Raw genomic sequence first — 26,544 nt, forward strand, 5'->3', positions numbered from 1 at the left:
ACTAGTTCCATTACTTTGGAGGGATTTCCTCACTCTTCCTGTTGTATCTATGGGACATGAAGTGAAGGGAAGTCTCTCCAATGGGACGCTGGTGGTGCAAAAAATCCTGACAGAGTTTATAACCCTCCCTTACTCTATCCAAAATGAAGAAAAATAATTGCTTTTAGTTCTACCTTAAAGTGATTGTAAACAATCACTTTGTAAAACAACCCATTAAGTTGAAAATAGAAATGAAAGGCAAAACCTTTTTCTATAGATATAAAAAAAAACATTTAAGCCTTTTTTTTATAAGCAATCACATTTCCTCTGTTCTCAGCTGCCTAAGAACTGGGGGGGGGGGGGGGGAGGAGAGAGAGAAGCAGCAGCACACTGAGCTTCCCAGTGAATGGCTGTGCAGTGGGGGCATTTCAGCACAAGTCTCATAATTGGAGGAGAGCAGGCTGAGTTCCCAGCACAGCTAGAGAACTGACCACCTTGTGCCCTCCTGCTTAGTGTGTTCAGTTTTTAATAGGAAAGGAGAGGGACTGGCAGGATCACCAGGGATTTCACACAAAGGAAGCAATATAAAAAGAACAGGATACTTCCTCATACAAGTACATGGTAGAGCAGCTACGTGACAGGAATATGAAGTGTTGGGGGTAACAAATGCTTTAAATCATGTCTAAAGCATATGGATGTGTCAGTATTTGTAATGTGGTTGGTGTTTTCATTATGTGGTTTTCTTTCAGGGCTCCGACCCGACAGCCTTCTCGGTTCTGACTCAGGCCATCACCGGACAGGTGGGCTTTGTGAATGCAGAGTTCTGTACAGCGTGCGGAGAGAAGGGGGCCGATAAGAGGTGCTCTGTGTGCAAACTGGTGAGTGCTTGTTAATTCCATTCTGCAAACATGAACTACCGGGCTCCCTCTGGGTCATGTGCTCCTACATTAATGTATGGCGGCATCAGCATTGCATCCAACACAGCAGTAAAATATTATAGAGCAAACTTTAAAGTACTGCTTGATAAAGTTGGGCTGCACCTCTGCCGCCTGAGTGTCCAGCAGTGCTGGGATTTGACGCTGATAGGCCAAACCGCCCACATGCATGTAGGATTTTTACTACTTTTAAAGCATAACTAAAGGCAACTCCTTTCTTCCCTCTCCTTTCTTCCCTCTCCTTTCTTCCCTCTCCTTTCTTCCCTCTCCTTTCTTCCCTCTCCTTTCTTCCCTCTCCTTTCTTCCCTCCCTCCTTTCTTCCCTCCCTCCTTTCTTCCCTCCCTCCTTTCTTCCCTCCCTCCTTTCTTCCCTCCCTCCTTTCTTCTCCCTCCTTTCTTCTCCCTCCTTTCTTCTCCCTTCTTTCTTCTCCCTTCTTTCTTCTCCCTTCTTTCTTCTCCCTTCTTTCTTCTCCCTTCTTTCTTCTCCCTTCTTTCTTCTCCCTTCTTTCTTCTCCCTTCCTTCTCCCTTTTTTCTTCTCCCTTTTTCCTTCTCCCTTTTTCCTTCTCCCTTTTTCCTTCTCCCTTTTTCCTTCTCCCTTTTTCTTTCTCCCTTTTTCCTTCTCCCTTTTTCCTTCTCCCTTTTTCCTTCTCCCTTTTTCTTTCTCCCTTTTTCTTTCTCCCTTTTTCTTTCTCCCTTTTTCTTTCTCCCTTTTTCTTTCTCCCTTTTTCTTTCTCCCTTTTTCTTTCTCCCTTTTTCTTTCTCCCTTTTTCTTTCTCCCTTTTTCTTTCTCCCTTTTTCTTTCTCCCTTTTTCTTTCTCCCTTTTTCTTTCTTTCTTTCTTTCTTTCTTTCTTTCTTTCTTTTCCTCCTCCCTCCTCCCTCCTCCCTCCTCCCTCCTTCTCCCTTTTTTCCTCCTCCTCCCTCCTCCCTCCTTCTCCCTTTTTTCCTCCTCCTCCCTCCTCCCTCCTTCTCCCTTTTTTCCTCCTTCTCCCTTTTTCCACCCTCCTTCTCCCTTTTTTCCTCCTTCTCCCTTTTTCCACCCTCCTTCTCCCTTTTCTCCTCCTTCTCCCTTTTTCCTCCCTCCTTCTCCCTTCTCCTCCCTTTTTTTTTTTGGCTAGAGTAGAGAAGGATTACAACCCTTATCAGTTTTTTTATTTTTATTATTATTACTGTCTGCTAACTTTAGGGAGATTCACCCTGTCTATTTGTCCTATTTACCGTTATCATTGAAGGTGAAGGTAAAAAACAAAACAAAAACAAATTTTGGGTTTATCCTAGAAAAGTAATAGAGGGGAAATCTTCCCCCACCGCTGCACAAATCACCCAAGACTGTCCGCTGTATCCTACTCCGGCTCCCTGGGTCCTCCTCTGGGTCCCCCGTGTCCTGCTCTGGTTCTCCCCCTCGCAGATCTGTAAGGATGGAGAGCAGAGGAAGGAGACTGTCCATTCTTAACTGAGCAATGTAAATTGGGTTCAGTTTATGAATGGGAAGGAGCTGCTGTCTCCTGTCCATTCATGTTCAGTGCAGCTGAGGCTGCCGAGAAAGGAAGTGGGAAATCTGTGTCCTCAGTCCCTCTCTGTCTCAAAGGGGAGATGTTAGGGGTCTGTTTAGACTGATAAAATAATAAAAAAAAAAGAGAGAATCGTATTAAAGTTAAATTGTAAAAAATAAAATAAAAAAACACTGACACCTTCCCCCACCAAAAAAAAACTGTGTGTATAATGTAAAAAATAATATATATATTAATATAGTGTGTATATGTGTGTGTGTGTGTGTGTGTGTATATATATATATATATATATATATATATATATATATATATATATATATATATATATATATATATATATAAAAATTGGGGGGTGGGGGGGGAACTACTGACCCAGTCCACGCCTTATCAGTACCACTGTGAGTACTTGGGGGGGAAAAAAAGTATCAGTATTTGCAACCCCTAGTTATAACCCTCCCTCTACCCAAAATGTAAATAAAATTGCTTTTAATTCTGCTTCAGGGTATCTACATTGTTTGAGCATTTTTGTCCCCTCTTCTGATCAGGTAAGCTGATGATTGGGTCTGAATTGTTCTGTAATACAATATGTGTGTTTCAGGTGATGTATTGTGACCAGAACTGTCAGAAGCTGCATTGGTTCACACACAAGAAGGTCTGCAAGACACTGAAGGAGAAGAGAGAGAAGCAAGAGCTGGAAGCTCTTAAAGAAAAGAGAATGCAGGAAAAGTTGTTGGAAGGTCAGTGTGCCGGGGAGGCGAGTCTGTGTTGCCATCAAGTGATGGATTTTAACCCCTAGGCGCCGGCCACACACAAATATGCAGCCTCTCGGCAGATGGGCCTTGGCGCCAAGCAGCCACATATTTACGTTCATAATGGCCCGTACACACAATCTGAAATTCGGACAAAAAATACCGCTCTCGACGCGATCGTATGATAAACGGATCGTTAGTACAGAGCTTTTGAGAGCCGATCACGACAATTCATCCGATATTATTATTAGATCGGACAAGCACGAAAATTTTCCTCGTGCGATACCAGATTGTACGATTTTCGTTTAGTCAGTACAGTAGTCGTCCGAAAATACAATGCAAATAACACATGACATCACTTCCGATTTTTTTTTTTTTTTTTTTTTTTTATGTCGTACGAGAATTTTCATGACTTTAGTAAGCTATTTAATTTCTACTTGTGACTATTAAGTGAAAAAAAAATCATACGATCTGGCGTACGATATTCGGATCGTGTGTACGGCCTATTAGTGTCAATACAGCTGTGCCAAGAGGCGCTCTCGGCACAGTTACCGGTGGCTAACGGAAAGCTCCCGATCGTTACTTGCGATCTGGAGCTTTCTGATCATGTGACTTCATGAAAGCCAATCATGGCGGTCACATGATCATAAATCCCGCCCCCACCTCCCGGCATCCTAAATCCCGCCCCCACCTCCCGGCATCCTAAATCCCGCCCCCACCTCCCGGCATTCTAAATCCCTTAAAGGCCCAGGCGTTGTCTGCTCCAAGGGGTTAACGTGTCTCTAAACCTGAACAACCATCTTCACTTATTTACTACTTTTTGGGCTTTTTAAATATACAAATTCTTGAAATATCTAGTGGGTCAGGAGCCATTGCGGGGGGGGCGGGGGGTTGGGGGTCAAATTGGGACCACCACTACTGGAAGGATAAATAATTGCATATTGGAGGAGTTTCAGAAATACTAGCACTTCATTTTTAGCACTTCGGGAAAAGTTGGGGAACAGCAGGACTTAGTTAGGTGCGCCACCTTCGGCATCTTATAGCAGTCTAAGGTTATTGTGTTTCATTCTACTCTCTTGATCTTCAGATTTAGAAGAATTAACATCTGCCTTGTGTAGTGAAATTTTAACATCAGCTGACATGGCCTTCTAGCTTTGAGCTGCGCCCATGTACTTTATGGAGATCATGGTGTAGAAGGGAGATTTCTTCCATGACCCCCATACCTGAATGTCCTTTAAAGCACTGGCGACCTGTCCATTTTTTGAAGCACATGATTGGAGCCAGAGGCTCTAATTGGCTTCTTTAAAAGGGTAGGCTCAGGGCGCAGAGCACTGCACTATAAACCCTACGGGCGTTGTGTCCGTGTGGGTGGGGTGTGGGCGTGGGTGGGCCCCCCCCCCCCCCCCATGAATAAAGGTAAAAAACCTTCTCTATCCAGAAGTCCCCCTAATACTTACCTGGGCCCGATCTTCCTCCAGCAATTTGCATGAGAGTCTCGGCTCTCTGGGGACTCTCTCTTCTTATTGGCTGATCACATCCAGTAAGACAAAGAGGGGGAGGGGGAGAGAGAGAGAGAGAGAGAGAGAGAGAGAGAGAGAGAGGCGGGGCCAAGATGCAGCTCTGTGTGTGAAGGCACATGCAGAGCAACGGCTCAGGAGCCAGCCAGCCTGGGTGCCCCCCATAGTAAGCTGCTTGCTCTGGCGGGGGCACTTGGCAGGAAGGAGGGGCCAAGAGCACCGGTGGGGGACCCAAGAAGAGGAGGGGATAGGGTCTGCTCTGTGCAAAACCATTACATGTTTATTATTTTAATGTAAAAAAAATCCAAAGCTTTAATATCACTTTTCTTTAGAAGTGCTTTAACCAAAGTTAAATTTCCCCTTTAAATCCTGTTCCTTAAAACAGCAGTGGTGCTTCTAGCCCTCCCTCCCCCTCCTCGCATTATCAGCATGGCGGTACACTGGATGGAACACCAATTTCTTTGATAAATTCCCTGTTCTCTGATGCACAATATTATTTTCCAGCTCCAGGTAGAGGAGGGAGAACATGATTGCGGGATAAGCGCTGAAGCCTTTGTAATGCATTGTGTCATCCTTTGCAGAGCTGGGAATAGAGACTAGAAGCCATCTACACATTATTGTACTCTCCATTAAACAGCAAAGCGTGCTCTATAATTGCGTTACCTGCGGGGTGATCATCCTACGGGATTCCGCTACAATTGCTTCTCTGTTCTATCCAAAATCTTTCATTCTGTGAAGTTTTCCTCTGCCGGGGGAGGGGGAGTCTGCTCAAATCGAATTTAATTAAATGGGAAACGGCAGTGTTTTTTGTTTTAGTGAGAAAAAAATATATATATATATATTTATATATTATATTATATAATATATTATATTTATTATATTTTATATATAATATAATATATTATATATAATATATTTGATTTTTATATGTCTCTATATACACTCAGCTGCCACTTTTATTAGGTACACCTTGCTAGTCCTGGTTTGGACCCCGTTTTTTCCTCCCATTCTTCTTTGCATAGATTCTACAAGGTTTTGGAAACATTCCTCAAAGATTTTGCTTCATAGTGACATGACAGCATCACGCAGTTGCTGCAGATTTGTCGTCTGCACATCTATGATGCCAATCTCCCATTCCACTACATCCCAAAGGTGCTCTATTGGATGAGATGTGGTGAGTGTGGAGGCCATTGGAGGACAGGGACCTCATTGTCCAGTGATGAGATGATTGGCGCTTTGTGACATGGTGCATTATCCTGCTGGAAGGAGCCATCAGAAGATGGGGACACTGTAGTCATAAAGGGATGGACATGGTCAGCAACAATACTAGGGTAGGTCGTGGTGTATAAACCATGCTCAATTGGTATAAAAAAAATAATGGTCAGCAAGTTCCCTATGCCTAAACTTGAAGTACCACCACTGCGCCAATGGATAAATTGAACCTATACACTCTAGTCTAGCTGCTACTTTAAATAATACAAAAATGTGAAAAAATATTCCTTAAACGTCTAATGGTGAAAAATTTATAGTAGTGCTTAACACAATAATAAAACAAATGTGGATTAATCCATTTGCATCAAATGATTAAATGTAAACCACCCTGTGACAGAAGTGAAAAAAACTATATAATGGAAAAAGCGATTTCTCAAAAAAATCCACTAAAGTGACAAGTCCATCAGTGGGATCCCATGAATAAGTCGTTAATGACGAAACATGTCTGGCGTGGCTGTACGGCGATGACATGTAGCGTTTGACGCTGCACATTGAACGAGGAAGTGGAGAGCTGTTTCGAACCTGAGGGGCTGGTGAGATTGAACCTGCTTGCTTACCTTGGGTCCGCCGTGACCATTACACACCGCTGCTACAAATCGTTTGGAGAGTTGCTGTGATTACATTGCTTTGCCTTTAAAGATTTTATTTGATGGGAGTTTAATGGATGAAGTTTTCTGAGTTTTAATTAAACTGGTTTACATTACTACACTATCGGAAGCACTTCTTTATTTACATGTGGAGCTCAATTGGTACTAACCATTACACCACCACAAGCCTGAACCGGTGATATAAGGCAGGATGGATCCATGCTTTCATGTTGTTTACACCAAATTCTGACCCCACCTTCTGAATGTCGCAGCTGAAACCGAGACTCGTCGGACCAGGAAACGTTTTTCCAATCTTCTGTTGTCCAATTTTGGTGATCCTGTACGAATTGTAAACTCGGTTTCCTGTTCTTAGCTGACTGGAGTGGCACCCGGTGTGGTTTTCTGCTGCTGTAGTCCATCCGCTTCAAGGCTGGATGTGTTGTGCATTCAGAGATGGTATTCTGCATACCTTGGATGTAACGAGCGGTTATTTGAGTTACTGTTGCCTTTATATCATCTGGAATCAGTCTGCCCATTCTCCTCTGACATGTCATCTACAAGGCATTTTCCTCTACACGACTGTCACTCACTGGATATTTTCTCTTTCGGACCATTCTTTGTAAACCTGGGAGATGGTTGTGTGTGAAAATCCCAGTAGGTCAGCAGTTTTTGAAATGCTCAGACCAGCCCGTCTGGCACCAATAAACATGCCGCATTCAAAGTCACTTAAATCCCCTTTCTTCCCCATTCTGATGCTCGGTTTGAACGTCAGCAAGTCGTCTTCACCATATCTTTTTGTGTTACCAAGCAATTGAATAGGTGTACCTAATAAAGTGGCGTGTGTGTGTGTGTGTGTGTATAAATAAAAAAAAGGGGACCTGTCACGGCCCACACTATCACTAGGGATGTTGTTCATCAAAAGAGTTGATTAAAAAGTAAAGGGACTTATAAACATTCTTAAATAAAACAAATGTAAGAAATGAAAGGGTCCCCCCCCATACTCGCACACAAATGCGAACACATACACTAGTCCCACACGCACATGAAACTGGTGATCACACCACACAAGGTACCGTTACACAGACATACACCATTTTAAAGCTCGACAAGTCAGGGTATCTATTTACTTGCTGTAATATCTTTCTTTTATATTTTACCAAAATGTTTTATTATATTGTGTTTACTAAAATTAATTAAAATGTGTTTTTTCCACATAATTTGCATTTGAAAAATCGCTGCAAAAATACTGACATAAAAAATTGCAACACCCACCATTTTTTTTTTTCTAGAGCCTCTGCTTAAAAAAGTGTGTGTGTGTGTGTGTGTGTGTGTGTGTGTGTGTGTGTGTGTGTGTGTGTGTATATGTGTGTATATATATGTGTGTATATATATATATATATGTGTGTATATATATATATATATATATATATAATGAATGATAACACAAAAACGTTTTTCACTCATGGTTCGTGTTTGGCTGAAGCCATTTATTATCAACTGTGTTTACTCTTTTTAAATCATAATGACAACTGAAACTACCCAAATTACCCTGATCAAAAGTTTACATACCCTGGTGATTTTGGCCTGATAACATGCACACAATTTGACACAAAGGGGTTTAAATAGCTATTAAAGGTAACCATCCTCCCCTCTGATCTGTTTGTACACACACACACTAATTACAAGCAAAGTCAATGAGTTTCTGGACTCCTGACAGACCCTTGCATCTTTCATCCAGTGCTGCACTGATGTTTCTGGATTCTGAGTCATGGGGAAAGCAAAAGAATGGGCAAAGGATCTGCGGGAAAAGGCAGTTGAACTGAATAAAACAGGAAAGGGATATAAAAAGATATCCAAGCGATTGAGAATGCCAATCAGCAGTGTTCAAACTCTAATCAAGAAGTGGAAAACGATGGGTTCTGTTGAAACCAAACCACTGTCAGGTAGGCCAACTAAAATTTCAGCCACAACTGCCAGGAAAATAGTTTGAGATGCAAAGAAAACCCCACAAATAACTTCAGGTAAAATACAGGTCTCTGAAAACATGGGGTGTGGCTGTATCAAGATGCACAATAAGGAGGCACTTGAAGAAAGATGGGCTGCATGGTGAGTCACCAGAAGAAAGCCATTACTATGCAAATGCCACAAAGTATCCCGCCTACAATACACCAAACAACACAGAGACAAGCCTCAAACCTTCTGGCGCAAAGTCATTTGGAGTGATGAGACCAAAATTTAGCTTTTTGGGCGCAACCATAAACGCTACATTTGGAGAGGAGTCAACAAGTCCACCATTCCTACTGTGAAACATGGAGGTGGATCGCTGATGTTTTGGGGATGTGTGAGCTACAAAAGACACTGGCCATTTGGTCAAAATTTATGACAAGATGAATGCAGTATGTTATCAAAAATTACCGGAGGAACACTAACATTCCTCAGCCAGGAAGCTGCTCATGGGACGTACTTGGACATTTCAACATGACAATGATCCAAAACACCAGGCCAAGTCCACCTGTCATTGGCTACAGCAGAATAAAGTGAAGGTTCTGGAGTGGTCATCTCAGTCTCCTGACCTCAATATCATTGAGCCACTCTGGGGAGATCTCAAACGTGGAGTTCATCCAAGACAGCCCAAGAATTTACAGGAACTGGAGGGTTTTTGCCAAGAGGAATGGGCAGCTTTACCATCTGAGAAGATAAAGGGCCTCATCCACAAATACCACAAAAGACTTTAAGCTGTCATTGATGTTAAACGGGGCAATACACGGTATTAAGAACTGGGGTATGTAAACTTTTTGGTCATTTGGGTAGTTTCTGTTGTGATTATGATTTAAAAAGAGTAAACACAGTTGTTCGATTTAATAAATGGCTTCAGCCAAACACTAACCATGAGTGAAAGAAAAGTTTTTTTGTGTTATCATTCATATTCTCTGAAAAATGGCCAAGAAATCATAAATTCTGCCAGGGTATGTAAACTTATGGGCACAACTGTATATAATGTTTGGGGGTTCTTAGTCATTTCTAGCAAAAAAACAGATTTTTAGAAGTGAGAATTGTCAGAATTGGTCTGGTAGGGAAGTAGTTCATCATCTGATGGTAAATTGCCATATTGTCTTCCAGAAGTGAAAGCCACAGAGGCAAGCTCAGCAGATGAAGGAACACTGGAAGGAGAAAGTGAAAAACCCAAAGAAAGTGAAGACCCAGCGACCTCGGAGAATTCTGTTGCATCAGAAAAAGCTGACATTTCCACCACTACAGAAGAGCCCTCCACTGGTACCAATGTGTCACAAACATCTGACGGGTCAGAAAAGTGATAACCCTCGTAAGACCTCCAAAGTGGCTGCTCAAAGCGAGACGCCAAGGTGCACCAGCTGCTGCAGAACTCCAAACCACAGTCTGACCATGGGATTTGAGTTTCCACAACAGATAGTGGCCAAGGAGGGGCTCAGGATTTGTTCTGAGGACACCTGTATCAACATCCAAGAGGTCCAGATTCCTACTTATGCTCAGACATTCCATTCACAGGCTTCTTGCACATTGTCAACAGTCCTGAAAATGTATAAAATAAAAATAGATGTGAGGTTTGGCTTTCAAAAAAAAAATCAGCCCTTCATAGAAAACCTACATGAAAAAGATTTTGTTTGTTTGAGACAGAAAAACCTTTACAGGTTATGGTGAAAAGGGACTGAAGGAACCAAAAAGCCCTTCAACTCGGTGTCTGGCGCAGTATAGTCTTCTTAGAACAAAGGGTATTTCCTTGTCCTATTCCCTCTTATATCCCAGAAAGAAGCTAATTATTCCTCATTTCTGTACAGTGGGTAAAGCAATGCAAATCATTCATTTAACACTTCAAACAATCAAATGCAGGCCTAATGTTCTAGAGTATTGTATTCCAAAACTGCATACAGCTGTTTCTGGCTTTTAGGCTGTCACCAGGGCAATGTATGGAAATACTAGCTTCTATGGAGTAAGGCTTGGGACCCAACAAAATAATACAATCGGACATTTTATGATCTGGTGGGGCTAAAGGAATCTCAAAGCTCTCCAACCAAGCCAAAGTGTAGCACAGTAAAGCCTTCTGGTATTAACATTTTGTAAATAAGTAATTTTTCTTCACTGATGAGGGGGTACTGATGGGTGGCACGGACAGGTGGCACTGATAGTTAGGGCACTGATTGTCAGTGCTGATGTCCCCGCTGAGGAATGCCGCTTACTCACTCTCCTCTCCTCACACGCTGTCAGTGTGAGGAGAGGAATGCCAATAACCAGAATTTCCTGTTTCTTCTGTGATTGGACACAGCTGATCCCATGGCAAAGGGCCTACATCATAGGCTTTTTACCGTGATCGGTGATGTCCGAGGGACATTTGCTGACAGGCAGGGTATTTATGACAAAAGAGAACCCTGTTGGGCTCTTTTGCCATAAAATGCATCCTCCTACCTGTGAGCCGTCATGTACACTGCGCATGCACAGCTGAGCAAACATTCACAGCCCCGGACCATGCTATGGCGATGTGACACTCGCGTGCTTGAGCGGGAGTGATGTCATCATGGCTTGGCCTATCAAACGGCCGATGGCATGGGGCCCGAAAGGAAGATCGGGTGAAGATGGAAGCGTTGGGAGCTTGCCGGATCAATCCCACTGCAGAGCTGGAGGGTACCATTTGACAGTTAAGTCTGCCATAATGTATGAATATGCTGTGGATTCTAGTACATTATGGCATAACCCACCTGGGAGGCACCTATAAAGAAAAACATATTTTTGCGGGTTTAACTACCGTTTTAAGCCAAACTTTAAAGTGATCCTATCTGAAACTGTTGCCCAAGAGTGGTCATTGCAAGGTGCTGGCTATAAACGTATCTTCTGAGATTACGTTTACTTGCCCACAGTGGCCACAACTTCTCCCACCCATAGAACCACCATCTGCTGAGAATATGTGTTGGCCAGCAAGGCGCTCCTATAGAATAGGGACTTGACGTAGGCAAGGTTCATGCCTTAAATTGGGAAGCTGACTCCTTTGTAGCAAAGTAAAATTGATCTACACGAAGGCTGCTCTGGACACTGGAGGTATCAGAAGGTGCTTGACTTCTCTTGGGCAACACTTCTAGTTTTAAGTAGAGTGTAGGAAAGTTACAAATATCTGCTTTGAGTGGCATAGTAGGGAGTAGCGGTGATCATTTCCAACATGTGTAAAGGTTCTTGTTCGCAAGTCCTTTTTGAACGCAAAAAAAAAAAATGCTAACCTGGTATGCCCATTGAGGGCAAAACAGGTTCACTGTAATGTTGGCTACCAGAATGTCTCATAAACCCCTTTTACTTCCCCATTGGTGGCAGCTGAAAGCAGAACCCAGTACTTCCTGACATGTGGGAGCACGTGCTCCCCCCCTCCCAATATCGCTCAACATTTGGATGCTTAGGCACCCAACGTTTTATATAGGGCACGGAGAGCGTCCTTATACTTTTGAATGTTCCAACTAGATCAGCTCCCCATCTTGTACATCAGATCTCCAACCAGTCTGTGTGACCTGTATATTAAAGTGTTACTAAACCCAGGACACTGCATTCACTATATGTGGTCTCCTACAGTACACAGGACATGGAAATGCACTTATTTTACTAAATATACTGTAAACTAATTGCCTTTTCTCATCAGCAGTATATAGCATTTTTGTGACGTCTGTCAGTGTTCAGCTGAGCACTGGCTAAAGCTTGTAGGAGGAGTTTTCTGACTGTCCTATGAGACTACAAGACCCCTGTTCCTCTGTCTGGACAGTGCTGATTGGCCCTGTGCTGATCACATGCACTCTCCCAAGGAAAAAAAAAAACTCTCTAGCAATACACACCAAACTGAGCCTGTGCAGTCTGACTCCATAGACTGTTATCAGGAACTTGTCAGGGGACAGTGGAAGGAGGGGAGGATTGGAGAAGACAGGATCAAACAGCCTTGTTACACAATGGAGTGGATTAAATATTTCGGTTCCACAGTTAGTATAACAAGCATGCTTTACTGCATATAAACACTGATTTTACTGTTGTGGGTTTAGTAACACTTTGGGGTTTATTTACTAAAGTCAAATCCACTTTGCACCATAAGTGCACTTGGAAGTAAAGTCACTGTAGATCCAAGGGGGACATGCAAGGAAAATAAAAAAAACAGCATTTTAGCTTGCACATGAATGGATGATAAAATCAGCAGAGCTTCCCCTCATTTCAGAGCTTCCCCTCATTTCAGAGCTTCCCCTCATTTCAGAGCTTCCCCTCATTTCAGAGCTTCCCCTCATTTCAGAGCTTCCCCTCATTTCAGAGCTTCCCCTCATTTCAGAGCTTCCCCTCATTTCAGAGCTTCCCCTCATTTCAGATCTTCCCCTCAGATATACGACTGCACTTCCAAGTGCACTTATAGTGAAAAGTGCATTTGGATGAGGAACTATCTCCCCTTTAAGCCTCATACACACAGTACGATTGTTGGCCAACCGAGCACAATTGTCGTGCCACAAACACGAACATAGTGATGTACTACAAGGAATTTCAGCTCTTGAGCACCACCCTTTGGGCCCCTTCTGATAATTTCGTGTTTGGTGAGCATTGATTCCGAACATGCGTGTTTGTACTTTCGACTTTTGTGTGATGGATTTGTGTACTGACCATACAAAAATCTGATGTCAAGCCGTTGCCCACCGAAAATTTACTAGGCTCCTGCCATCCAACATTTGTTAGTGGAAGATTTGGACAATTGTCAAAAGGAGCGTACTAACGGTAAGATTTTAGGACAACAGTCTGTCAACAGACAACCCCCCCCCCACAATCATACCGTGTGTACGAGGCTTTAGGTTCCATTCACACTTGCACGACTCCAAAGTTGCACCAACATTGGAGTGCAATTTTGATGCAACTTGGATATGACTTTGGCTTTGACCAATAATAATGGACATCTGTTGCATTGTATGACTTCCATGCAACGTTTGAGGATTAACTACTTCAGACCCAAAAGGATTTACCCCCTTCCTGGCCAGAGCACTTTTTGCGATTCGGCACTGCGTCGCTTTAACTGACAATTGCGCGGTTGTGCAAAGTTGCACCCAAACAAAATTGATGTCCTTTTTTTTCCCCACAAATAGAGCTTTCTTTTGGTGGTATTTGATCACCTCTGTGGTTTTTTTTTTTTGCGCAATAAACAAAATGTGACAATTTTGGAAAAAACAAAATTTTTTACTTTTTGCTATAATAAATATCCCCCAAAAATATATAAAAAAATCTAAATTTTTTTCCCTCAGTTTATGCCGATATGTATTCTACATATTTTTGGTAAAAAAAAAAAAAATCGCAATAAGCGTAAATTGATTGGGTTGCACAAAAGTTATAGTGTCTACAAAATACGGGATAGCTTTATGGCATTTTTATTATCTTTATTTTTTTTTTATTAGTAATGGCGGCGATCTGCGATTTTTATCGTGATTGCGGCAGACAGATTGGACACTTTTGACACTATTTTGGGACCATTGTCATTTATACAGCGATCAGTGCTATAAAAACGCTCTGATTACTGTGTACATGACATTGGCAGGGTGTCCTAGGGAGTGATAGTAACTGTGGGGGAGGGGGAGTGGGCTACTACCCACAGGACAGCGATCACTGCTCCCGATGACAGGGAGCAGTGATCTCTGTCATGTCACAAGGTAGAATGGAAAAATGCCTTGTTTACAAAGGCATCTCCCGGTTCTTCCGCTCTGTGACACGATCACGGACGTCGAGTCTGCGGGACCCGAGGTCAGGGAGCACGCTACGCGCGCTCGCGCCTACAATGCCGCTTCCCAAAGGGAACCTATCTGTATGCCCATTTTCCCAGCCCTGCCATTGTGCTGACGTATATCATCGTGCGCTGGTCGGCACGTGGTTAAGAGGACACAGGGCCACACAATGAGATTGGAGGAGAAGCGGTTTAACCTTAAACTGCGCAGGAGGTTCTTCACTGTCAGGGCAACAAGTATGTGGAACTCTCTTCCACAATTGGTGGTGGCTACAGGGAGTTTGGATATTTTTAAGAGACTCTTGGATGTACATCTTAAAGGACACAAGATACAAGGATATGGAAAATAATTATAGAAACTGATACATGTACACCTACCACATACACAGGCTAAACTGGATGGGCTATTGCAGTGATGGCGAACCTTGGCACCCCAGATGTTTTGGAACTATATTTCCCATGATGCTCCACTACAATGCAAGGTACCAGAGCATCATGGGAAATGTAGTTCCAAAACATCTGGAGTGCCAAGGTTTGCCATCACTGGGCTATTGTCTTTTTTTTCCGGCCTTACCAACTATGTAGTATTGAAGTCTGTGGCCCTAAAGTTGCATGGAAGTCATTCCAAAGTAGTGCATGAGCTACTTTCAAAGCTGCTGCAACTTTACGTTGCACCTATATGAAAGGTTATCATCAGGCCCGGACTGGGACAAAAAATAGGCCCGGGCATTTTAGATTGAGCAGCCAACCTTTCCAGGGACCGGGGGGGGGGGGGGGGGGGTTGGTTCGGTAGACATTAGCGGGGGTGGCTGGTGTTGGTCCCCCACACTGTAATGTGCAGGGACACTGTGCTATAAAGGGAACTGCACTAAAAAGGGGCACTGCAATGATTACAGTGCCCTTTTACGGGGCTGTTCCCTTTTATATTATAGTGTCCCAGTCCTATTGTGGCCATGCCAGTACTGTCTGTCTCCTATTGTGTCCATGGCGCAGTGACACTGACCTGCTCTCTGGTGCTGCGGGTACAGGGTGGCTCCCTCTGGCGCTGCGGGTACAGGGTGGCTCTCTCTGGCGGTGCGGTGCAGCGTGGCTCTCTCTGGTGGTGCGGTGCAGCGTGGCTCTCTCTGGTGGTGCGGTGAGGTGAAGCGTCCCTCTCTCTGGTGGTGCGGTGAAGCGTCCCTCTCTGGTGGTGCGGTGCAGCATCCCTCTCTCTGGTGGTGCGGTGCAGCGTCCCTCTCTCTGGTGGTGCGGTGCAGCGTCCCTCTCTCTGGCGGTGCGGTGAAGCGTCCCTCTCTCTGGCGGTGCGGTGAAGCGTCCCTCTCTCTGGCGGTGCGGTGAAGCGTCCCTCTCTCTGGCGGTGCGGTGAAGCGTCCCTCTCTCTGGCGGTGCGGTGAAGCGTCCCTCTCTCTGGCGGTGCGGTGAAGCGTCCCTCTCTCTGGCGGTGCGGTGAAGCGTCCCTCTCTCTGGCGGTGCGGTGAAGCGTCCCTCTCTCTGGCGGTGCGGTGAAGCGTCGCGCTCTCTGGCGATGCGGTGAAGCGTCCCTCTCTCTGGCGGTGCGGTGAAGCGTCCCTCTCTCTGGCGGTGCGGTGAAGCGTCCCTCTCTCTGGCGGTGCGGTGAAGCGTCCCTCTCTCTGGCGGTGCGGTGAAGCGTCCCTCTCTCTGGCGGTGCGGTGAAGCGTCCCTCTCTCTGGCGGTGCGGTGAAGCGTCCCTCTCTCTGGCGGTGCGGTGAAGCGTCCCTCTCTCTGGCGGTGCGGTGAAGCGTCCCTCTCTCTCTGGTGGTGCGGTGAAGCGTTACACTCGCTGGTGGTGCGGTGCAGCGTCGCGCTCTCTCTGGTGGTGCGGTGCAGCGTGGCTCTCTCTGGTGGTGCGGTGCAGCGTCACTCTCTCTCTGGTGGTGCGGTGCAGCGTCACTCTCTCTCTGGTGGTGCGGTGCAGCGTCACTCTCTCTCTCTCTCTCTCTCTGGTGGTGCGGTGCAGCGTCACTCTCTCTCTCTCTCTGGTGGTGCGGTGCAGCGTCACTCTCTCTCTCTCTGGTGGTGCGGTGCAGCGTCACTCTCTCTCTGGTGGTGCGGTGCAGCGTCTCTCTCTCTCTCTCTCTCTGGTGGTGCGGTGCAGCGTCACTCTCTCTCTCTCTCTCTGGTGGTGCGGTGCAGCGTCACTCTCTCTCACTCTGGTGGTGCGGTGCAGCATCGCTCTCTCTGGTGGTGCGGTGCAGCGTCGCTCTCTCTGGTGCTGCGGTGTAGCGTCACTCTCTCTGGTGGTGTGGTGCAGCGTCACTCTCACTCTCTCTCTCTCTCTCTCTCTCTCTCTCTCTCTCTCTCTCTCTCTGGTGGTGCGGTGCAGCATCGCTCTCTCTGGTGGTGCGGTGCAGCGTCGCTCTCTCTGGTGCTGCGGTGTAGCGTCACTCTCTCTGGTGGTGTGGTGCAGCGTGGCTGGTTGTGCTGGGGCTATTAGTTCCCCCAGCACAGTCCTCTGTTTCATTTGCCATGTCTCCTGTAGTAGCTGCTACAAGCACTCCTCAGCTTGTTTCTGGGTTTTCTCTTTCACCCCAGCAGAGTGCATGCTGGGGACTGTAGTCTGCTCCCTGCTGAGACCAATGGTGCCATGTATCTCTGGGACTACATTTCCCATGATGCCCCTCTAGTTTCTTCTGATTGGCCCTCTGTGTTGGCCAATGGGGAGGGAAAATTACCAAACAGGAACGCCTTCTCTTCCCCTGCTGCCGACGTGAGAAGGGGAGGGGGAGCGAGGGGGGAATAGTGACAGCAGCAGCTTTCCCCACCGCGCGGACGCCCATGGCTTGAGGAGGAGAGCGGAACTGTCAGTGCGGCGCTGAGGCTGAGCTGTGTGTGAGAAAGACACACAACACAGCCCATGCAGCCGCCAGTTCCGCATGACACAGGCACGGCCGTATGGCGGTAGGCGAGCGGCGGCCGTGGCCTGTGTTACCCATGATCAGGCCGCGGCTGCCGCTTACCTCCCGCTGTGCGGCCTGATCACCAACAGGTCACGGGCGGCCCCGGCCCACCGGGCAAATGCCCGGTCTGCCCTATGGCCAGTCCGGGCCTGGTTATCATTGGAAACCATGGGGAACAAATTGTTATGTGACTTTGATGTCCAAAGTTGCATGACAAGTCGCACAAGTGTGAATGGGCCCTTGGGTATATTCAAGTAAATCCGTTATGAGAATCTCCTGGGGCTTTTCTGTGTGTTTTTGAGTGTTCTATGGGATGTCATGAAGTGTCTAGAAAGGTTCTGAAGAACAATGTTCCTCTCGACAAAGACGGATTCCTGCTGCTATATTCTCAGGCAAAATGTGCAAATGAAATGATAATTATTGTTCACCATCTGAATCACAGATAAATAAATTTGATTTATTGCTCCTTTTTTTTATCCGTCCTCTTAGTATTCTTGTTGCTCATCACACACTGTATTTGGAATTTTTTTATATTTTCAATTTTAATAAGTTCTTCATTGCACTGTAAATGAGCCTTTCCCTTGTAGATTGTACAGTGGGGAGGATAAAGGTACACAAGAGGATTGGAGTGTTTTTCCTGTGAAGATTGTATTCTGGAGGAGGCCATATTTGAATATAAACAGCTTGAAGGAGATCTACTTCTTTGCATAGTTTAAAGTGATTGTAAGGCCGTGTACACACGATCGGATTCTCCGACCAGAAATGTTGGATGTGAGCTTGTTGGCTGAAAGTCCAACCGTGTGTATGCTCCATTGAACATTTGCTGTTCGTCTTTCCGCCAACAAATGTTGGCTAGAATGTTCTCAAATTCTCTGCCAACAATGTTTTGTTGTCGGACTTTCCGATCGTGTGTACACAAGTCCATCACACAAAAGTGTGAGCTGGAAGTGGTTGATCTTGCAAAACTAGCATTGGTAATGGAGATATTACGTTATCCGTTGTACATCACTACGTTTGTAATCGTTGGCCAACATTTGTGACCGTGTGTATGCAAGACAAGTTGGAGCCAACAACCTTCGAAATAAAATTAATACTTGGGGAGGTATTTAATATATATATATATATATATATATATATATATATATGAGCCAAGCTGTTTGTCCATGACAACTGCATGCAAATTGATTCTGTGCAAATGGGTCAAAATATATTGTTCTCAGGCTATATTCTCTATGTTTTTGAATGATTAGCGCTTAACTTGCAAATGGGGAAAATACCACATTAGATGGAGTTGAGAAGCACGCCTTTTTTTTTTCCTAGGATACAATAATAAAATAATTATTGATTCTTATTATTAATCTGCTGAGCATATAGTCTGAGAACATTTGATTTTGGCCTGTCGGTGCCGAACAAATTTATGTGCAATTTTGGTGGACAAACCACTATGCTAAAAAAAAAAAAAAATCATAAATACATTGCTTTTGTAGTGCATTTTAAAATTGAATAGAACTGCATATTAAAAATAAAAATAAACAAAGTTTAATACTCTCCTTTATGGTGGTCATCAGACTAACATTCACTCTCTTCCTAAGCTAAGAATGCAGCTGCTCCCCCGCATTTTTAGATGTGGTGGATATTGTGGCCCCCCCAACAGGCCACTGTGATTCCTACGGACAACCCCTGGGTCACTTTACAATGTAAAGTGGGTGTGTATACAGGCTGTAGAGGAAATCTCCTACCTGAACGCACAGCTCTGGACAAACTGTGCAGTTTATCATGTGACCGTGTTATACAGAATAACAAAAAAAAAAAGATGTATATAGTGGCAGTTTAGGAACTATTTTCATATTACTGGGTTTAGTAACACTTTAATTTGTACAATATATGCTAAAAAAAAAAAAAACTTTTATTAAAATACTGAAGCCGTCACATTAATGTGCCAGGACAAGGTCATCCAGCAGCCAGGGTGAAGAAGCCAAATGTATGAGCATTATGTGTCAGCAAACCCCCCCCCCAAAAAAAAACAAAAAAAACAATAGAGTGCTAATCTTCAAACTTACCCCCTAAGAATAAATTCCCTTTGCAAGCCAAAATTCCCCCTCTTCCAGTACAAATCCCTCCTCACAGCTCAAATCCTCTACCCCTCAAATTTCCCCTCTGAGCATAAATCCTCACCCCCCCCCCCCCCCCTCTGCCAGCCCAAATCTCTCCCAAATCCTGTCATCTAGAACTAATCACCCCCTTCCTCCAGCCCACATTCCCCCAATCGTCCCTACTAGCACAAATTCAGCCCCCCCCCCCCCAAATCACTTCTTTTAGCACAACTTCCCAAATCCCCACTGTGCCCAGGGCAGCCGCCCCTCCTGCCCACCAATTTTCCTGGCCCTGGTGCATGAGAGGGACCAGTTCATCTGCCTGTTATAACACCTTTGTTAGGTAAGTAAACTTTTAAACTGTACCTGGACTGGCTCTTGGGATCAAATTGGTCATAGAGGTGGGACTCTGAGCAATAACAGGGTTTCTAAGAATGCCCCTGTCATCGGTGTCCCAGCCAGGGGGTAGGCAGAGAAGGTAGTCACCTTGGGTGCTGTGGCAGGAGGGCAGTGCATGAAGGACAGAACTTGCACCCAATGCTCCTGAAGTATTTCATGGAGAGGGGGTAGTGCACTTTGGCCTTTTTACCTTGAGTGCTAAAGGACCTTTCCCCACTACTGCCTGTCATTGTATAGACTCAGCGCCACTGGGAGAGGTGTAATGCTGGAGCCTGTGCATAACGGGGACCCCCCACAACAGCAGTACAAAGCCTGGACATGCCGTTCTAATGCAAGGTGCAGCATGGCCGGTTTTATCACAAACGGTATAAGTGGAAATTCCACCTCTGGGAATAGTAGTTAGTTCCTTTTACCAGACACCTTTTTGTGATTGTACACATGTTTGTAGATAAACCAATTACTATCAAAAATTTTGAGATATATTTGGGGTTTTTGAAGCGTGAAATTAGAACAAAATCATTTATAAAAAGTAGAAATTTAGGCAGGTAGATATTGATATTACAGTACTAATACATGTGCTGACTGATTTCATCTCTACATGTTTCACCTTGGTAATTGGCTTCTTCAGGAGAATTAATTGATATGGGGTACAATGAGAACTAGAAATGACAGAATTTTTAGAACAAACAGTCACAAAAACATCAGAAATACATAACACAAATTCACAAGATGATTAGAAAACATTAATCCATTGGAAAAATGCACAATGCCAAAGCCATAATTGGTCTTGATAATTATCTGTATATTCAAAAGCTAATTGCATATAAATTGAGGCTCCAAAGTCCTGGGGATATGAAGAATCGGATCATCGGGTATAGCCAGAGAGGGGGATGTATCTAGAGTACAGCCACTGATAATGGTCCAGAAACTAAAAGGTGGAGTGATGAAAACAATTAGACATGGGGCAACAAATAATCCCCAATCAAATTTAATTTCAAACCCAAAGGGGTTAAATATAATATAATTTTTACTCTCTATACCCTCTGATACTCAAAATATATGATGTTGTGCCTAGAGTTCAGCTCTGCACTGCACACAGCTGCTGAGATGGATAATCAGCACAACATAATGGTTCCCATTTAGAACTAATGTACTTTTATAGTTGTACTGCAATACCATAATTGACCAGCAGGTGGTGTACCTTTTACTCAGAGAACCAATTCATTGCAGTGGAAGGGGTGTCTCTATTATAGTTCATGGAAAAAGTTTCATGCAAGTGTTATTCTGCGCATTCCATTTACACTTATTTGATATTACATATACAGTGCCAAATGGATCTAGAAACCTCTTGAATATGAGCAGTAATAAGCCAATAACTGCATATGAACATTCAGAATGAACATTTTTCATCATATTAAATCCAGATTGGAACTTGACAAATATTTTGATCCCATTACCTCTAGGTAGACATATCCCGAGCAGAATCTGGTTTAAATTGCTCCAATTAGTGATCATAAACAAAAGCAAATGTCAGGACACGGCCTCTGCTTTGATGACAGACTGTAGGAAATCTAGGATCTGTTTATCTCCCAGTTACCTGATATTTGCAGTATATGATACATTGATAAAATGGGATAATCTGCTCTAAAACTTACATTTGTGCATATAAAAAAAAAATGTTAACAAGAAAAGGGGCAGTGTCAAACAAAACCAGAATATCCAGTTTATAGAAATGTGTAAAAAAGAAAATGCGCAAGCAAATATATAAACTGTGATTAGTGATATTAAAAAAAAACAAACAGGTTTTTATTCAAAAAGTTTTTCATCAGCACTGCCATCCAACACGAGCGGTATGCAAACAATTCAAACACAGCCGCGGCGCCAGCCAGCCAGGTAATGCGTGATGATGTCACTGTCTAAAGCTCAACCCGACGCGTTTCCCCGTAGAAGGCATCAACTGGGAAAGGAGGCTCGTGTTGGATGTCAGTAAAGATGAAAAACGTTTTAAATAAAAACCCTTTTTAAATAAAAACCTAAAGTACTGCACCATGAAGCCCCTCTCTACTATCTTATGATATATACCCTTGCATGGAGTGTCTCCTTTGGAGGATCCAGGAAATCAAACACCGCAGCAGTGTGGAGTAGGAGGAAGATCTCTTCCATAGCTGATCGTTTCATCTGTTGGCGATTCCACCCCTCCCGTGTGTGTCCCCGTATGATCTCTATAATTTGAGATCCACCTGAGCGGCGCTGTTTGCTTTAATTATTGATGAACAGAACATAATCGTATTAATGTTTTCTGATGCCTCTTGAAGTTTTGGATATAACATTTATGGACTATACCAAGGATATGCAATTAGCGGACCTCAAGCTGTTGCAGAACTAAAAGTCCCATGAGGCATTGCAAGACTCTGTCAGCCACAAGCATGACACCCAGAGACAGAGGCATGATGGGACTTGTAGTTTTGCAACAGCTGGAGGTCCGCTAATTGCAGATCCCTGATCTACCATACAGGAATGTCTTCCTTCAGAAACCGTCACTAAGGGCCGGTTCACACAGCGATGCGCGGCGAGGCGTCTCCGACTTGCCTCGCCGCGACCTGCGGGGAGCTCAGCGGCGACTTGCAGAGGACTTCTGTATAGAAGTCAATGCAAGTCGCCCCGAAGTAGTACAGGAACCTTTTTTCTGAGTCGGAGCGACTCGAGTCGCTCCTCTCAGAACGGTTCCATAGTACTGAATGGGGGCGACTTGCGGGAGCGAGGCGAGCCGTGTCGCCTCGCCTCGCCTCGCTGTGTGAACCGGCCCTAAGTATTGAGTTTTATTGCTACATTGTTGGTAATATAAATATCTGTTTACTGTTTTGGACACTACACTTACAGCAGCTTTTGGACTATAAAACATAGGATTGCTTCATTGTCCCCTTTTTCCATATGCCACTAATTGTTCAAACACAATTTGTTACATTGTTGACAATATATTGTCATATCACTGCTCACAGTTTCTATATTTGGTTGCGCATTTTCCTTTTTACACATAAGATACATTGAGCACAGCGCCCTTCCAGACATTTTTGAATTTATTTTATGTGTATATTGTGTTTTGATTGTCTATAAAATAAATTATTTTCTGAATTCAGTAGTGACTGGCCTCTGTACAGTGCATGCGATGGGGTGGCCATATTGCCGGTTTGAATCATATGTAGGGAGCGAAGAGTGAATGCAGGACCAGGCAATGACCTATAAAGTAATTAGCAGGTCCGATAAATACACTACACGGGCAGAAAATTTGTGGATACTTGACCCTCACACTTGTATGAACTTGTTGGACATTCAATTAAAAAACCATAGACATTGAACTGGCATTGCATCTCCCTTCCCCCTTTGGGGCTATAACAGCCTCCATTCCTCTGGGAAGACTTTCCAAGAGATTTAGGAGTGTGTATGGGGACATTTGTGCCCATTCAGCCAACATTTTATTTTTTTAAGGTCAACTACTGATGATGGATGCTAAGACCTGGCTCACAATAGACATTCCAAATTATCTCCAAGGTGTTCAGTAGAGTTAAGGTCAGGGTTCTGTGCAGGTCACTCCAGTTCCTCCACACCAAACTGGTCAAATCATGTCTTTATGGAGCTGGCCAGTATTTTATGTGGCCAGGTACTGATGTTGGAAGAGAAGACCAGGATCACAATAGACATTCCAATTCATCTCCAAGGAGTTCAGTAGGATTGAGGTCAGGGCAGTGTGTGGGCCACTCGAGTCCCTCCACACCAAACTGGCCAAACCATTTCTTTATGGAGCTGGCCACCATTTATGTGGTCAAGTACTGATGTTGGAGGAGAAGACCTGGATCACAACACACATTCCAGTTCATCTCCAAAGTGTTTTGTAGGGTTGAGGTCAGGGCTTTGTGGAAGACACGAGTTTCTCAACACCAAACTAAACAAACCATGTCTTTATGGAGCTGGTTTTGAACACAGGGGTACAGTCATGCTGGAACAGAAACGCACCTTTACCAAACTGTTACCACAAGGCTGGAAGAGCACAATTCTCTAAAATATATTAATAGTAAAATGGAAAGGAACAGAAAAACTCTGGATAGCCGCACTCCGGATCAAGTAAAATAAGTCGTGCCTTTATTATTTCCACTCAAAAAATCTTCACATCATACAGGTCACAACAGCAAAGGGATAAAGAAAATAAAGCAAAAAATGTTGACGCGTTTCACGCTGAAATTAGCGCTTATTCATAGCTAGATATATTAGATATATTAACAGTACCCTTCACTGGAAACACCTGACATCAACCATTGGGAGAGATGTCCACATACTTTTGGCCATATAGTCTTTATATATGGTGGCTGAACACCCTCCTGAACCCAAGGTGTCCTCCATGTGCAAATACCAATTTGATCTCAGTGGAGACACCACCGGTCCCAGCAGCAGCTTCCTGTGTCACCTACCTGCTCAGCATACTATAAAAGAGCATTACCATGCTGCCGCATTTCCCCCTCTGCACTTGTGATTCAAGCTGCCTAAACATCTCTTTTCCCAGTACATAAAATATGTTGGGCTTGGTCCTGGACAGTGCAGTGAGGCTCAATTAGTTGACAATACTGGCACTCTAAGGTCCCTTTCACAGGGGGGTGAACTTCTTTTTGATCAGCAGGGGGGAATCCGTCAGCTGAGCTTCTGCTGAGCAGAGCGGACACAGACAGAGCCTGTTCTGCTCTATGGGTGGGCCGTGATTCCCTTCTGTACACATTGCATCCCTGGGGGGCGGGACTTCGTCAGCCGACATGGAAGGATGTAAGGCACCTGCTTGATAAAGCGTTGGCCGGTAACTATGGATAGAGGAGGCCTCATCACATGGTATATCACCAAGACAACTCTACACTCTCCCGGAACCTGCCAGGATGTGTCCAGAAGTCGACATCATATAGTAAATGTCCGCAGTCTCACAGGACAATGCAATACAAACACAGACTTGTGTATGGACATTAGACATGTGCACTGAAAAATTCCAATTTAATATTTATTATTAGTTAGTTATTTCAGATTTTCATTCTTTTGAAGTTTCAGATTTTCATTCTTATTTTTGGATTTTCAAATTTCCAAATTTATGAAATGCTGCGTTTTGTTTGTTTTTTTTTTTTTTGCTCTTTTTCAGAAATCCAAAATTTGGAATTTCTGAAATTTGAAAATCTGAAAAAAAAAGAAAATCAGTAAAATTTGAAATAATAACTAACTATTAAATTATAGGTTTTGGAATCTCATTTCAAATTTGGCTGTTTGTGAACGTAACAAATACAAATTTATCTGAAGTTACAAATTATCCAAAATAACGAATGCCCCATCTAAACAAATGGAATGGAACAAATAATAATAAATAATAATAATAATAAAAGGGTTTTATTATTATTTATGATTATTAGATCGTTACACGTTACATTCGTTTAGATGTGGCATTTATTTCAGATAATTCGTAACTTCGGATAATTTCGTACTCGTTAAGTTCACTAACAGCCAAATTTGAAAAGAAATTACAATTTAATATTTATTATGAGTTATTATTTCAGATTTTCATTCTTTTGAAGTTTCAGATTTTCATTCTTATTTTTGGATTTTCAAATTTCCAAATTTATGAAATGCTGCGTTTTGTTTGTTTAGTTTTTTTTGCTCTTTTTCAGAAATCCAAAATTTGGAATTTCTGAAATTTGAAAATCTGAAAAAAAAAGAAAATCAGTAAAATTTGAAATAATAACTAACTATTAAATTATAGGTTTTGGAATCTCATTTCAAATTTGGCTGTTTGTGAACGTAACAAATACAAATTTATCTGAAGTTACAAATTATCCAAAATAACAAATGCCCCATCTAAACAAATGGAATGGAACAAATAATAATAAATAATAATAATAAAAAGGTTTTATTATTATTTATGATTATTAGATCATTACACGTTCCATTCGTTTAGATGCGGCATTCGTTATTTCAGATAATTCGTAACTTCGGATAATTCCGTACTCGTTACGTTCACTAACAGCCAAATTTGAAAAGAAATTACAATTTAATATTTATTATGACTTATTATTTCAGATTTTCATTCTTTTGAATTCTCTGATTTTCATTCTTATTTTTGGATTTTCAAATTTCCAGATTTAAGAAATTTTGAATATTCAAATTTCCGAAAATTTGGAAGTTTCGGAATTAACGAGTTTGTCAAAATTAATTTAAAAAACAAATTCGGAACAAAACAAAAATTGCACATGTCTATTGGGCATCTAAATCCATAAATCAGGTTATGGCCTTTGAAAATATATCTCCTAGCCACAAATAAATGCCAAAAAAATACTAACTCCTATTTTTATAAAACTTTTTCATAAATTCACATTTATATATCAATATAAAACTATATTAAAAATGAATAAACGTCAATCCATAGCCATTCTTAATCCTAAACTAATTACATATTATTTAAAATAATACGAACGATCAGAAATGAAACTAGATCAAAATCTACATTTAAACCCCGCAGGTACTAAAACCTTGGTCTCATGTATCAAATAAGATTCCCTGCAGCTTAACTGATAAAATTACCCCCCCCCCCCCCCCCAATGTTTTGTAACTCTTTCAATACCCCAAAATTTAAGACCCCTAGCGTCTCCATTATGAACTAATCTAAAGTGAGACATTGTGAGTCTTCAATCCCTTTTTTGATGTTGTTTACACGGTCCCCTAAACGAACATGCAAGGGTCTGGAGGTGCTGCCAATATATTGCAGACCGCATTCAAGCTTGTAAACAACAAACTGTAGTTCATGTTATTAATTGCTGTAT

The 26,544-nt window shown here is 43.1% G+C and overlaps 1 protein-coding gene across 1 annotated transcript in view; it reads left to right on the plus strand.

Annotated features, from left to right (window-relative positions):
* ANKMY2 (ankyrin repeat and MYND domain containing 2) overlaps nucleotides 1–10,128 on the plus strand; it is a 53,623-nt gene extending 43,495 nt beyond the window's left edge. The window contains exons 8-10 of the mRNA XM_077490691.1: nucleotides 729–857; nucleotides 3,022–3,160; nucleotides 9,669–10,128. Coding sequence (XP_077346817.1) covers nucleotides 729–857; nucleotides 3,022–3,160; nucleotides 9,669–9,862 — 462 coding nt within the window. The 3' untranslated portion in view covers nucleotides 9,863–10,128. The remainder of the gene's footprint in view (nucleotides 1–728; nucleotides 858–3,021; nucleotides 3,161–9,668) is intronic.
* Nucleotides 10,129–26,544: the final 16,416 nt, after the last annotated feature.

Source organism: Lithobates pipiens, unplaced genomic scaffold (assembly GCF_037356315.1).
Source record: "Lithobates pipiens isolate NorthernLeopardFrog02 unplaced genomic scaffold, aLitPip1_a1.2 Scaffold_19, whole genome shotgun sequence".
Taxonomy (NCBI): Eukaryota; Metazoa; Chordata; class Amphibia; order Anura; family Ranidae; genus Lithobates; species Lithobates pipiens.